Source organism: Elephantulus edwardii, unplaced genomic scaffold, assembly GCF_000299155.1.
Source record: "Elephantulus edwardii isolate Elephantulus edwardi_28Jun2011 unplaced genomic scaffold, EleEdw1.0 scaffold00342, whole genome shotgun sequence".
In the NCBI taxonomy this organism is placed as follows: domain Eukaryota; kingdom Metazoa; phylum Chordata; class Mammalia; order Macroscelidea; family Macroscelididae; genus Elephantulus; species Elephantulus edwardii.
The window spans coordinates 1,883,976-1,899,748 of NW_006400092.1; the positions used below are offsets into that span (position 1 = coordinate 1,883,976).

The window sequence follows — 15,773 nt, forward strand, 5'->3', positions numbered from 1 at the left end:
CCTGTGCCAGTCAGATCCAATTCAACGGCACACAAGAAAAAATAGTAATCGTTAACTCTGTAATACAATTGTTTCATTTTAGCAGCGACCCTATGTACAACAGCCCTAAACCGTGCTCTATCCTGTGCCAATCTCATTGCCTCTAACACACCCATCCCAATTACCCCAGTCACTGAATCAATCCACCTCATAGAGGGTCTTCCCCTCCTGCGCTGTCCCTCCACCCTACCCAGCATGATGTCCCTCTCTAAAGACCTGTCTCTCCTTTTTTTTTTTTTTAAGAAAAACAATACAAGAGAAAAAGAAAAAGGAGGCTAAGAGCAAAATTTTTCATACAAAAAAATAATTTTATGAAAAATTCAAATCTAAGATTAAACTAAAAATATCACTTCTGAGCTTTAGTAAGTTATAGAAGAAGCAATCAATTTAACTAAGACTATAATTCAAGTTGGTTGTCTTTCAATTCTTAGGCATTAACATTCTTCTCCTTTCTAACTTTATACAAGCTACACAGGTTAAATTTCCATTCAGCAATTTCCAACCAACTGTTTAGTGACACTGGTTATTATTTTTCATAATGTGTGATTATTCACACTATTATTTTTCTAGTTTAATCTAGTTTTTCTGCTCTTTTACAATCTCATTTTTGCTTTAAAGTAGATCTTCATCAATGGGAGAAATACAATAAGCCAAAAAAGTTTTAAAAAATATTCAGAAAACACCAACCATTTTACCTCAAGCAGTATATCTGTAGTCCATATTACTACCAATGTCGTGTATTAGAACACACAAAATTTTGTATTTTTAAAAGAAAAATTAAAAACCTTACTGCCTACTTACACAAATATTATCAGTTATTCCAGTTATTATTCCGTTTTTAACTAGCCACTATTAGCCTTTGCTGGATAAAAAAGAATTTCAGAACCATGTAAGAGTGTGTTTTTATTATAGATTGATTCAATGTCAAGTTGACAAGGGAGAAGGTAGAGGATTATTGATAAATGGTCAACATCTATCTTTAAGAATGAAAATTCACATTCTTGAATTCTAGGGGGCTTCTATTTCTACACTAGTCAAATCCCAGTATGTACAAGGTCACAATGTTGATATAGAAAAACTGTTGTGGCAAAGGAAATTAAGTTCTATTATACAGGGAGATGCAGACAATAAGGAGGGGGGGTGGGGGGAAGTGTGTCTGTGTGAGAGAGAGAGAGAGGGAGAGAGAAAGAATTTCGCAGTGTTGGAAAAGTAAAATTCAGAGAGTGAACAAGATAAAGGGAAAAGCATACAGAGAAATGGAATGAAGATGAAAGTACAAATTAGGGAGGCAGAAGCACAACTAGATAAATACTGAGATGAAAAGTAGAGAAAGGTAAATAGTGATACATGTAATATTGAAGGCTGCCCTGCAGGAAAGTGACTCCACAGTAACTAACTGCCCTCCCCCTAGTAGACAAGAATGAGAGCACCATTTCAGGACAAATTAAACTTCAATCAAGAACCTCCTGCTATTTATGATTACAACCACACTAACCTATTAACACTGGTATTAAATTATAAGCACAACAGTTGAAAGGAACATACATACCATTTAGTAAAATTCTTCATCTTAATACTGTTTCTATTTTTTTTTTTGACCTCTTGCTTCACTTGGTATTGCATACTCTATTTCTTCTCCTATGCTGATTTTAAGTCAGTAGCCATCAATCTGAAGAATTCCATCTTCTGATACCACCTATGAGATTATTTCTCTGCTGCAGCAGAAGGGTATATAGAAAAAGTTCTTCCTTACTATTTAGACTAAGCAGAAAGAATTTTGAATATTTCAATCATACATGTGCACCAACTTTCATGTCTTCCTAGAACCTCCCCCCAAAAAGTCAAAGCCAAAAACAGAAAATCAAACAATGTATGATTAATGTTCATGCTAAGCTGGGAAAATTAAAAAGAAAAAAAAAATGGAAAGCTGTAGACACTCAGCCATCTCACAGAGCCATTTTCTTTTGTTACAGTTAACTTCGTCACCTATTCCTATAATCTATGAATTTAATTTATATTTTTAGGTAGTCTACAACTCCTAACAAAGACTACCAGAGGAACTGTGAAAGATGCAGCAATATAAAAGAGTAATACTAGAAACTAGAAACTAAGAGTGTTAGGTGCTTTACCTGCTTGAGTTTTCAAAGTTCTGGACTGCTTATTGCGCAATGGCTCTGAATACATTAAAACACGAACACATACGCCACCTACATTTAAAATAGGGTAGCATTTGTATGCCCATAAGCTTGGGGTTTATTTTTTGCAAAAGAGGTAACATGTTAATTTTTTTAAAAAAGGACTGACCATTAATGCATATATCCTCAAACTGTATACATATACAAAATAATTAGGAAGAAAAAAGGGGAATAGTAAAGGAAAAAAATGTATTAATAATTTTAGGGGATCTGGTAGTTATACCACATAAAAGTTTTGTTAAAATCCTGAGATCCATCTCTACTCCCATCCTGTTTGTAATTGAGTCACTATTTAAAATTTATTTTCTATTAATGTTATGAATGAACAGAACACTATAATAATGTAATAAACTAGTAACAGCTAGGTTTTGGTCTACCCTCCCATTACCTTCATCCCAAAATAAAATATGGACAATTTTGTCAACTTAAAAGAAAAAGAAAAAAAATTAAGAAATAAACATATGTATCAAAGGCTAGCTGACAGTGGTACTACAGTGACATTATTTTTCCTTTCTTTCTCATTTCTTCCCCAAATCTCAAACCCCATCCTTTGACCTCTGTATATGGGATGAGCCTGAGCAGGAGTTGGTGATGGCAGGACTGCGCCGTTCCCACGGATGCTCCTAGAGGCCTGCTGTGCTTCTGGGAACTGGGGCACAGGGATGTCTGTCTGACTGAAACCTAAAACAACAACAGTTCACCCCACCCCTCAAATTCCCAAATCCCACAATAGCCGCCATGTAATCTACAAGGCTCTTCTAATAATTGAGTATGATGAGATGATCTTTAACAAGTCAGTGCTATTCAGTGGAAGGAGTTGAATGGAGGCTGTCAAACTTCCCATGCCCTATGTTATTTAGTTCATCTATCCTTATATTGACAATTATTATCAGCAAAAGAACATGGTTCTCCTGAACCAGTTGTTTTCAGACTACATCACAAATTCCATTCGGTATTCTTTTGTTAGTAAATTACAGATCAAGAGATAAATATTTTTGTCTGTGAATACTTTAAAAAGCCATTGTTCCTATCCTATGAATGAACAAAACAAGCTAGTGACTTCTTACATGACTTCATATATAGAAATAACATTACAAGTTAGGATCTAATATTAATTAATAATTTCTTGGACTTGTGATTATATTTTAAGATAAGACAACTAAAACCACAGGGTAAAATGATATAGAAATACATCTTTAAAAGATAGGTTACTTTCACTAACCGTAATTGCTAGAATAAGGATTATTTTCCAAAACACTGATAGCTAAAAGTTATGGATATAATGGGAAGAGGATAAAAGGGCATGCCTAGGTGGCAGAGAAAAGCTATTAAAATGGAAAAGTTGTTCTGCCACTAACTTATTTTATGGCCTTGGTTAATCTGTTTTACTCATCCTATCTCCAGAATTTCCCTTCAATCTACTCAAACTCATTCTCTAATGTTTAAATAATGGAGATAATCTGAAACATCTACATTTTATCTTGTTAACATCAGTATCTTAAAATACTAAAATGTTTTTAAAAAACAATGCTCCTAAAAGAACTGTTTTTAATCCTACATCACCTTTTTGTCACAGAAACAGCTGAATACTATGGTGAGTTTTTACCATAAATATAACCTGAAACCTAATTTTACCTTTTCCATACCTGTCAAATCCTAAATGATGTCTTTATACTGTGAGCTCATTGTGTATTCGGAACATCAACCCCTGAAAAAGCTTAAGCCAGAGTAGCACAATGGAAGAAACAAACAAACCCAAAACAAAAACAAAGCCAAAAAAGGTCACACTCTGAAATACTTAATCATAGACATATACGCAAAGAATGGAGTTATCAAAACAACTAAAACCCCCAAGCAAGTCCCAACCAATTCAAAACCATACCCCGAAAAATTCTTCACTCAAGTAATTCACTTGATAAATGTATACACTATTTCAGATGAGGGTTACTGCAAAACTAAGGTTGCCTTAAAAGCAGAAGGAAAAAGTTAGCCTAGTGATGCAAAGAAAGGAGAGAGTCAAATTACCTGCAAGCAGGCGGGGCTGTGCCTGAATCCAAATCGCTGCGTTTACCATTCATTACACAGCTGCATTATTGGGGGAAGGGGAGTTAGAAGGGCACTGACCCCGAAAGTTCTCAATACTTCTCACTCATCATCAGGAAGGGGGAAGAAGGAAAGTTTTTTCTCTGGGTATATTTTTGTTTGTTTGGTTTTGATTTTTTGGCTCCTGAAAAGGCTGGCAAAGAACAGTAACAGTGCAAGGAGTTAGAATATGCTTTTAAAAACAATTCTTTTAAATGCAAAACTTTAAGGAATTTTTAAAAGCCAAACTTCAGTTAATATAGAAATAATTTTCACTAGAGTTAGGTAGGCACCCCAAAACAGCATGGCAAAGGGCACAGATTGGTATAAAATAAAATACCACACAAAAATCCAAAATCAAAACTAAAGTGTGTCAAATTAAACCTGGAAGACTAGAAGATTCCAACAGCAGATTTCTGTCCACTACTGAAACATTCCAAAATCCAAGCTTCAAAGGCGCCTAAATAAATGTATTTTAAATGAAACTTTGTTTTTGGGTTTTTTATAAGGAAAAAAGAAAGAAAGAAAGCAGTGAACCTGGTTTAAATCCTGCAATATATTACATTTTTAAAATCCTAATACAACAAAAATACTGAAATTAAATTAAACGAACAAACAAACAAACAGTAGCAGCAGGTTACCTGTCTGAGCACCTACATTTTCTTAGGAGGGGATCGTGTCTCACCAGCCATATAGCCCATATACCTTCTCAAAAAGAGTGAGCCAGGAGAAAAATATAACACAAAAATTTGATTTCACAAAGTCTCTAAGCCCCCCAGTTCCCAAAATAGGGATTCACAGAATGTAGAGAATTTTGTTTCTTCCATTTTCTCTTCCAGAAAAAGAAGTGATGATTTCAAAAGTCGACTTCTTCAATGTCTTCGATACATTCTCAAAGTCTGATATAGTGCTTGATGATAACAAGTCTCTCATTGGATTTCTCTAAATGTTCCAGTGCAGTTTTCTTATTGAGAGCATAGAGAAAGATTCCAAAGCTCAGTGAAGAAAAATTCGGCAGAAATGATCAATATTAGGCTCCAAAAAAGAAAAAAACTATTACTTATAGTTCATACTTATATATACATGAATGGATGTATGGATGTATGTATGTATAGTCTAGTTTTCACAGATTACATAAAAACGAGAAAGAATATTCTTTAAACACAATTTATAAATACAATGTCAATACACAAATTTTACAGTAATCCAGATTTTGGCATGATAATCATATGCATTTCATAAGTACATTTTTACCTCCAAAAATATCAATGAAAATTATACAAAAGTTATTATACAATTATAAAAATAAACTTAATTTTTACTTAAATTTCTGCTGCTGTTTCATTCGGGGTTCTCCAGAATTTCTTCATATTCTTCATCTTAATTTTTGAGAGGATGCATGAAGATAACGATTTTTTTTGGTTTTTTTTTCTATAATTATATTTTGTTTTTGATGTCTTAGACCATTCTTGCCCTTTCTATTCTCACATGTGTGTGTACAATACTGATGCCATGTGAGTGGAAAAAAGATGGTGAGTAAACTAAGGGGCAAATAATTTCAGCTACTTCTTCTAGATGGCTAACTTGGTAGAAGTTTGTTTTCTTTTTTTTTTTATTAAAAAATCATATACCTAGACAACAATTTTTCTAGTTTCACTACCATAAACCTTTTGAGTTATTAAACAGAGAAGCTGCTGTATGGTACAAACATGTGATACAGAGCTAAAGTATATGTATCATAAATGCAACCAGATGGCCTCTGCACAAATATATGTAAGAATGATGTTTTAATAAAGGAATTCTTTCTTCCTTTATTTCTTATTACCAAATAACATACTCACTTCTTCATGATGGTCATTCAGTGAAAAGAAGTTGCAAATATTTCTTCCCACTAATGGTACCAAGTACCAATTACTGTGTATATGTGTGTACACATGTGTGAGAAACTCCCATTAACTCTGGTTAAGTCAGATTAGAAGATCCTAAATTAAGTTAGAAATGTATATCTTTTTCTGAAGTGAAATGAGATAGTGTATATATTAGGTAACTGTCACAATCAACTTTTCACTCAATTTTAATATTATTTAATTCTGGGGGAAAACCCCGCATATTTCATGAAATTCCTTTTTAAAATGAAGGAAGAACTGTACAAGTAAGCAAATATTATCAAACCTCTTTTAGAGCTGGTTAATACTGATCTTTTATTATTGCCTTGAAGTCTCTCTAGTAGTGTCCAAGAAATTATGTCTAAGGTCCATCTAAAGGAAAAGAGCACTGGATAGGCAAGAAAGGGCTTCACTAAAAGCTTTGGAGAAGTGTGGGGAAGATAAAACTGACTAAAAAATTAGGTTGAGCTCTGCAGCACCTTTATAGCACACCTTCCAAATCCATCAATGGAGTATTACTCATGTTTTAAAAGCTTAAATCATACATAGTTTGGGAATCTTTTTTTACCAGTTCATAAAGTAAATGGATATAAAGAAAGCAGAGTATTAAAGGTGTAGGAGTAGGGCTCAATACTGCTAACTAAAATCACCCCCAAAAAATTGTCTAGTGCACCCCTACCCCAAATGTTGTAAGAGAAAATGTACAGCCGGAAGCATGTACCCTTGAATAAATCGCACACTGAACATATTATAACCAAAGAAAAAACCAAACAACATACATATACACAGAAAACCTATAAAGAATCTACTCTTGTATCTTCAGATAGGTATTACTACCCTAGCCGTTATAAAAATTTTTGATTTTAAAGTTAAAAGTTTGTGTTTCCCATTATGCTCCATATACTAGGGGATACTCTTTTTTGATTGGTGTAAACAAAAAGCAAAACATACCCATGCATGCGTACACGCACATGCATGAATACACACCCTCCTAAAATATGAAAATTGTAAATATAATTTTGGCATTAGAAATCACTTTAGATTATACTTAAGAAATTACATGCCCTTGATTTGTCCTCCCCAAAGTATTCTTCCTTGCCCTTATTTAAACACCCAACCACCAAAAGTAAAAAGATTTTAAAAGACATGTTTCAAGCCAGTAGTGTCTTGTTAACAAAAAAAAAAGGTAGCATTTTTTCTTCACTTTGGCCATTGTTAAAGATGCAGGCATAGAGCAGGGAATGTTAGACTAGCATGTATTTTTATATTCTTTCTTTTTTAAAAAAGAGCAACATTAACAGAGCATGTATCTTTCCATAAGACTAAAACACTAACAAATACAAGTCAATGCACATATTTAAACTACTGTCATTTTCTCTACATAGGAGTAAATGTTATTTTCAATGCCAGACATTGCAATACTGTTCATTTCCTTTCATCATGCAAACACACCAATTTTCTCATTAAAAAGCTTTTATTGGGGGGGGGGGAGCTTTTATTGGGTCTTACGTACCTTGCCCTTCCACAAAAATAAATGGGGGGGGGGAGGGGGAGAACAAAACTTAAGAAAACCCAATGAGAGTCCTTCAATATTTTAGAAACAACTATGGACTGCTATTTAATATAGAAATGGGAGAAATTTGAGTTAAAAGATTTTTTAATAAAATTTCTATAATTTACACATTTTTCCCCACCTAGTATAAATTTTTGAGACAATGTAAAGTCATGGTACTGTGAAATTTATACCAACAGTGTAAAATAAAATATGTAAAGGATCATGAGAAAAAAAAATCATATTTCTCACGGCCCTCAAGCATACAATTTTTTTAGTAATTTAAGAAGATAACTATGAGGCCTTAAGTTTTTCTATCCCTCACTTCTCTAACTTTTCAAATCAGATCTACAGGATTCACAAATGAAAATCAGTCACACATTTAGCAGAGATCTGATCTGTCTCTTGCTCTTCTTTCTCTCAACTAATTTTACTCAAATTGCTCTCATCTTCCTGAGTGTTTTCCATGAACAGCATTGCAAGTTGGTTTAAAAAATAATAATAAAGAAAAAGAAATTAAGTTTTACAAGGGTTTTGTTGGTTAATTATTTACCAGTGGAGTCACTCCACCAGGAGTTTGATTTCATTGGCTAGCAGCTGGTTCATGTTGAACAGGCCCCCTGGGAGCTTGGTGGGCACCTCCCGATCCGTGCTTTCAGGGTCGCTGTCAACAGAGCTGGAACTCGCACTCATGTTGTCAACAGCAGTGCTGGTTGGGGCACCCAGCTCCGGCTCACTAGTCTCACTGGCCGTGGACACCACGGAGAGCAGGGATATACGCCTGGTGAGCCGGCCAGAGGGCAGAAGGGAGGCGGCATAGTCCGCTATGATACCAGCTACATCTAGATTACAAGCCTTATCAAAGGCGATGAAACCTACATTTGCATTGGCTTCACAGACACAGAAGGAGCCGTCATCTTTCATCAACAGGTCAACGCCACACACATCCATCCCCAGGATATTAGACACCTGGACAGCCAGCTGTTTCCCTTGTTCACTCAATGAGCACATCATCCCCACTCCACCTGGCAAAAGAGAGACAGGAGAAAAAGTTACTAAAAAGGTAATATTTTTGCAGTAAAATTTAAGTTAACCTTAAAAGGTTAATTAACCTTCTCAGCAGTAGAAATAATCACCTAAAAAAGGAGGAGGATAAGCAGGCTTAAACACTAAATCTCAACAATGAAAACGCAACAGAATGGAGGCCAAACTCTCATATCAAAGAATGAGATATTATCATAGATAACCCAAGATTTTATTCTCCCTCAATGATGGTTATCACTCACACTCCCCACCCAGGAATAATCAAGAAAGTACAGTGCCATAATGACCTAAACCAGAGACCTCAAGATATGAATGGAAGATGAGAACAATCAAGACCTCACACATAAGAAAAAGCAACAAGCAGTGAACCTTGCAATGTCTGTTATTGTAGGTGCTGTTCCAACACCACATACAAGGGGAAAAAAATTATTTGTAATCCTCACAACCATCATCATGCTATCTGCAGAATATGTTGGTATTTCTTATAATGATATAGATCTATAAAATCTAATTTACATGTGACAGATGATGTGTTTCTCAAATTACTAAGTTTAAAAAAATCAAGAGAAAAATGTGAATATTCAATGCTCTTCCAGTTATGTGCCATCCTTTTGGAACCATCTCATAGACTTTGCATTGGATTTTCAGAGGATGAAATCAGGTGTTTTCTGCCTGTTTTCCTCCCACACAGCGGCTGGTGGATTCAAATCACAATGCCTTTAGGTCCCTTCTAGGCCATCAGAACTCCTCTGAGTATAAAAGAGACAGGTAATACTAATTTTTTTTTATTAGAACAATATTTGCATTGTTTTTACCTAGTGAGCAGTTGCTTTGCATCCTCCCGTCAGTTGAACAACGTAACATGGTTCCAACTACACGGCCTCCCACAACAATGACACGTACGTCTCGTCCGTGGGACTCTTTAACATACTTTTGGAACAAGTAGGGTGCTTCATGGCGAATAAGATGGCTTAGATCAGCCAAATGATGCTTATCTCGAGCCAAGAAAACGGCTTTGCCTGTGATTGAAACAAAAAATATTTAAGTCCTTGAAATGTGGGCAACTGATATCCATTATATACAAACATCCTTTTTTAAGTCTCAGATAGCCTGTTGCTTCTACAGAATCAGCTGCAACTTTAAAGTTTCCTTTGTTAGAAAAATTAGTATAAATCAAGTTGTGATGGTAACCACAAAACAGTACAAAAACATATGAACACAAACAATGTATTATCCTCTAGTACTTCCTTCAGTACAATTACAGTATTATTTTGGTGTATGTTACGACACGGGGAGGTCTAGATTTATATTTATCCACATGTTAATAAAAAATCATCTCTCTCTGAACTAGACACACACACACACACACACACACTATATATAACTATGTTGTTGCTGGTTGCGAACCTTGAGTTGGAACTGATTCATAGCTCACTCTCCAGTGGGTTTTCAGAGCCAGTGAACTCACACAGATTAATACTGCCTATTCTTCTCCCATAGAGCAGCTGGTAGATTCAAACCCTTTGCCTTTGGGATTTCACCAAAGCTCCCTATGCTGTTGTTAGGTATCATCAAAATGACTACAACTCATATGACCCGATGAACAACAGATCTAAACTTGTCCTATTCCTACAGCATGAAATTTAACCAAACAAAAAAATCAAGATGCACTGATAATTACAAGTAACTATATATACACATGGATCATGCCAAATGGGGACACACAGGCAACCCACAGAATTAGTGGGGAAAGATTATTATTAGCTCAACTCAAAACATGGCCAGGGGCACATCTGCTGCAAATTGCCTCTTTAAAATGCCCAAGAACGAAGGATGTCACTTTAAGGATTACACAAGGATTGACTCAAGCCATGGTCTTTTAAACCGTCTTATACGCATGATTTGGGCAAAGTTTCAATCTGTTGTTCAGAGAGCAGCTATTAGTTGTAGTGGATTTGAAAACACTTGGGACAGCATTAAAAATATGGAACATTTCCTCTTAGTGAAAATGAATTTCCATTCCTATTCTTCAAGGATTCTGGGGCTTCGTCTGACATACTTTGGACATGTTGCCAAGAGGGACGGGTCCTTGGAGAGGGACATCATGCTTGGGAGGGTGGAGGGACAGCGCAGGAGGGGAAGACCCTCTATGAGATGGATTGATTCGGTCACTGGGGTAATCGGGATGGGTGTGTCAGAGGCCATGCGGTTGGTGCAGGATAGAGCAGGGTTTAGGGCTGTTGTGCATAGGGTCGCTATGAGTCGAAAACGACTCGACGGCACATAACAACAACAACATGGGTCTTCTTCAGTATCTTTCAATAGATTTTCCATATAGATAGTAAAACAACAAATATTACTTTACTCATCAATTCATTCTGTTACATTTTTTAATCTATCTGCTTATTTTTCATGTCCTAATCAACTCTATATATACTATTTCTATAGAGAAACTTTATGTCTAAGAAGTTTGCTAAAAATTTCTTATAAGTTATAAAAATTACATTGCATTATTAATAAACTCTGTAACAAACAGAAAAAATCTAAGTTCACTGATCTAATAAAGAAAAATGTTTATATAATCTCTCTTATTAGTGATCAAGATTAATTACAAACTATCAAGAGTAATTTCAAAGCCATGTGTCACAGAAACAACTTATATACGCACCTCTATGACCCCGTGTATTCTTCACTACCATTGGAAACTCCAATACTTCTGCTTCATCAATCATTTTAGCAAAATTTTCATGGCCACCTAGCAAAAAAAAAAAAAAAAAGATAGGACTAGAACTGTTTTACCATACTTTTATCCACACTAAAGACAGCAGCAGCTGTCTAGCTGCTAGTTAAATTTGCTTACCTTGGAGAAAACAAACAATATAAGCTGAAAGTGACTATTAAAGCCAGTTTAAAAAATACTATAACTTTAAATGAGTAACCACTATCTTAAAAATACATACAGTTTAAAGAAATCTGATATTCAATGTCAAGATTATAAGTAACTTTCAGGTAATAAAACTTAATTCTGTAATATTTTTCATTTTACAAAACCTTATTCCTCTACCACCCCACAAAACAGCTACAGTGTTAACTCCTTATTCTTTTGGTTTTTCTCAGGAACAAATGATACAATAGCAAGATGGGCACAGAAAAGAGAATATAGCTGTAAGAATCACCAGTGACAGAAAAATTAAACCAGAAAATTCATTATACAAGTACATAAATTTCCAGCTGAGATATATTAAGATGGTTCTGTTTCAAAATTTTAAACCTCAAAATTGTAACCTTCTCCTTTCCATGATCTTAAAATTATTACAGAATAATCACAGAACTTAAAATACTGCAAAATCATCAGGAAGACACAATTCTCATTTATTTCATTTTGTCTCTCCTTGTAGAATCTGCTAAAAAATAGCAACTGCATCTATGTGTGCTATACAAACACAGGAATTCTTTTCAATAAGTAAGGATTTCACTGTAAAGCCTCATCCAATTTAACTGGATATTCATTTAGAGAAATAACTTTATGGAAAACTCTCTTCCAAACCAGAACTAGAAGCACAGGAAATAGAAGAGCATAACAACACTGTATATAGTAAAGTGTGGTTTTGTGATTGTGTGCTTTTGTGCACTTGGGTATTACAGATATATGACCCACGGGGGGAAAAAAAAGCTCAAACTTTTCTATAAATTCAGCAGTTGTGACATGTGAATTATATTTAAGAGTGTGGATCCACGGATTGCCATTTATAGCAGAGTAAAATGACAATAATAAAAATGTAAATAAAATATATTGAATTCTATTTCTCCCACCCAAAAAACAACAACAACAACAAAACACCACAGGTTTAGTCTCTGGCCACATACATTATATATTGTTTATGACAGTTTCTACACTTAAATGGCAGTGCTGTGGTGGAGATCTTATGATCTACAAAGCCTACTGGTTTAATCTAGAGGAAGCTGAGCTGCTATCCCAAAGGTCATGCCTCTGTTCAAATCCACCCACTGTTCAGCAAGAGAAAGATGGGAATCTCCTTTGGTGAGTTACAGCCTTTGCAAAATTGAGGAGAGCATCATATAGGATTTGGTTGCGACCTGACAGCACTGAGGTTTGAGGTGAGACTATAAAAACAGGTTTCCTAGAGTTACTCTATCCCAAATCATAGAACACAAATCTTTTATTTTTTTAGAACACAAATCTTTAAGACATGATTCAAATTCTGTCTTATAATTTGTTGGTTTTTTTATTATTATTATTTTGTGTGCGTGTACCGTCATATCAGATCTGACTGGTACAGGAGGATATTGCGCCTCCTTCTCCGGCAGAGCATCTGGTGGATTTGAACCGTGTTCCTCTGGGATTGCAGTGCAGCTTCTTGCCACTAGGCCACCAGAGCTCCCCATAATTTGTTAAAACTGAAAGACATTCTAAGAAATTCTTTTATGTTCATAAATGTCCTTTTATCATATAACCTTATTATTTAGTATGGTTTTCAAAATTGTCAGTGCTCTAAAATTTAAGGTACACATTCTTTTTTACCTTTTTTTTATTACTAATTTTAAGAAAAATATAGAGACTTTGGATTTCCAATCATTCACTGTTGCACTTTTCTCCCTTCCCACCCTTCGCTCCCCAGTTCATGCTCCTCTTTGAAAAGTAAAAGAAAAATTCTTCAATTGTTTCACAATCCCTCCCCCCAGGTCCACTCCACTATGCAGCCCTTGTTCTGGACTCCTGTCATGACAAAAATACCTAATCACATATCCCTTTTAAACCGTTTTCTCTCTCATCTGTTTCAATGCAATATACATTATTTATCTCCTCTTAGTCTTCCTTCAGCTTCGACATCAGTCCCATTTTATAACAGTGGCACTACGCAGTATTATTTGTCCTTTGTGACTCAGACATTTTACTCAGCATAATGTCCTCCAGGGTCACCCATTTTAACTATTTCATGAGTTCTTTGTTTTTCAATGCAGCATAGTATTCCATTATGTGGATATACCACACCTTCTCTATCCATTTGTTTGCTGATGGGCACTTAGGTTGTTTCCAACTCCTTGCTATTATTGCTATTACTCCTTGCTTGCTCTTCTGTTAAATTTTGCTATTCTTACCGGGGTGAGATGATATCTCATAGTTGTTTTGAAGTTACACTTTCTTATGAGTGAACTTACCGTAAGAAAAAGTATCTGGCAGAGGGACACCATGGCCAGCCAACTCTTGAAATGTCCAGAACTTATTAACACAATTAAGGATGGCTTGAGGACGGTTCATCAGCCGACATCCCATCTTCTCTAGATGACGCAAAACAGTGATGTCACTATCACTCTGTACCCAAGGGGTTGGTACTCTTACTACCACCACCTGAGGGTAGGCAGTGATTAGTTCTCCATTAATACGCAGACCTGGAATATAAAGAAATGATGTAAAAATCAAGAGAATAAACAGTAATATAAAGGAATAGAAATGCACAGCAAATATAGGAGTGGTAGATTTTATTACTAAATGTTCTGGTTTGTTAATAGCTGACTGTGATGAAAGAACTTTATCTGGGGAAAGAAATCACCCATAATGGTTAAAACAGTACATGTTAACACAATTAACCCCAAAATAACTCATAAAAAGAACTGTGAGAAAAATGTAGAGATATACAGTTGTGAGTAAAGGAGAGATAATTCTCTGCATTTAAGTAGGAAGCATAGCAAAAAGAGACAAGTCTCTCTGTCGATCTTTCATCCAACACCATTCTATTAAGAAAAGCCTAAATTGGGGAGCTCTGGTGGCCTAGTGGCAAGGAGTTGCAACTACAATCCGAGAAGCGCATGGTTCGAATCCACCAGATGCTCTGCTGGGGAAGGAGGGACAATCTCCTCCTGTACCAGTCAGATCTGATTTGACAGTACACTCACACAAAAATAATTAAAAACAAACAAAAAAAACCCCTAAATAATGAAGGAACAAGTTATAATTATTTCATTTAAAAAATAATCTTTAAAATGATAATTAATACTAAAAACTACTATTCTGCCATAAAGATATTGATACATGCTACAGTTAGGAATTTGAAAACCTGCTGAGTGAACTTCAGAAAAAGGCAAATACTGGATCATCCCAAAAAGCCTTTGAGTTAGCAGTGGAACTCCCTCCAGAATATGCCACCAAACCTCCCAAAGGGAGATCAGCTCACCAAACTCAATTCATTGCTGTCAAGTCAGAACTTACTCATAGTGGGTTTCGAAGGCTGTAAATTACACAACAGAAGATTGCTTATCTTTCTCCGGTCAGGGACTAATAGAGGGACAACCTGATAGCAATAAATAATGATAACAAGAAGAGCTCCTACTAGCCAAATTTGAGATGATCAGAAAAGAATTAACTGATTACATGGTGAATTTAAAAAAAAGTCCATGAACCCTAATTATACTAAAAGGGGTGGGGGTGGGGGATTCTTACACTACTACCAGAGGAATAAATACATAGCTCCTTATGAAAAGGAAAAATTTTATTTAACTCATTCTTTTTTAAGCAGCTCTGTTGACTCTGTGACACTGATGCTGAGTAATTCAAAGTCATCACAATACAGAGTACAACTATTTTTCAATACTGTAATTTAAGGAAGCGAATGGTCACATCTTTCTCTCATGAAGGTTCAAACCAAAGATCTTCTAGCTAGCTTCTAAGCACTTAAAGACAATTAGGCCTCCTTAACTAGTAGTACATGGTTGGTTAAAGTTTTATTTACTTTAATTTTTATAAGGACTAGGATAGGTGACTTGTTCTAAATCCCCTTGCTAGTATTACTCTGCATTACTTTATTTACACTAGGTTGAAAGAAGACTAGGATAAGAGTAGACAGATAAAGACCATTATACTGGAACAGATGAAGGAAAGAACTGTTTTAAAGGAGTATTTGATTTGGCATTACAGGTACAACAATAGCCCAGAATAAGATGGACCGGGGGGGGGGG

At 35.4% G+C, this 15,773-nt stretch overlaps 1 protein-coding gene across 1 annotated transcript in view; it reads right to left on the bottom strand.

Moving 5' to 3' along the window:
• Positions 1-8,170: 8,170 nt before the first annotated feature.
• RIMKLB (ribosomal modification protein rimK-like family member B) overlaps positions 8,171-15,773 on the bottom strand; it is a 15,256-nt gene continuing 7,653 nt past the window's right edge. The window contains exons 2-5 of the mRNA XM_006901751.1: positions 13,980-14,210; positions 11,467-11,553; positions 9,614-9,817; positions 8,171-8,779 (exon numbers count right to left, since the gene is read on the bottom strand). Coding sequence (XP_006901813.1) covers positions 8,316-8,779; positions 9,614-9,817; positions 11,467-11,553; positions 13,980-14,210 — 986 coding nt within the window. The 3' untranslated portion in view covers positions 8,171-8,315. The remainder of the gene's footprint in view (positions 8,780-9,613; positions 9,818-11,466; positions 11,554-13,979; positions 14,211-15,773) is intronic.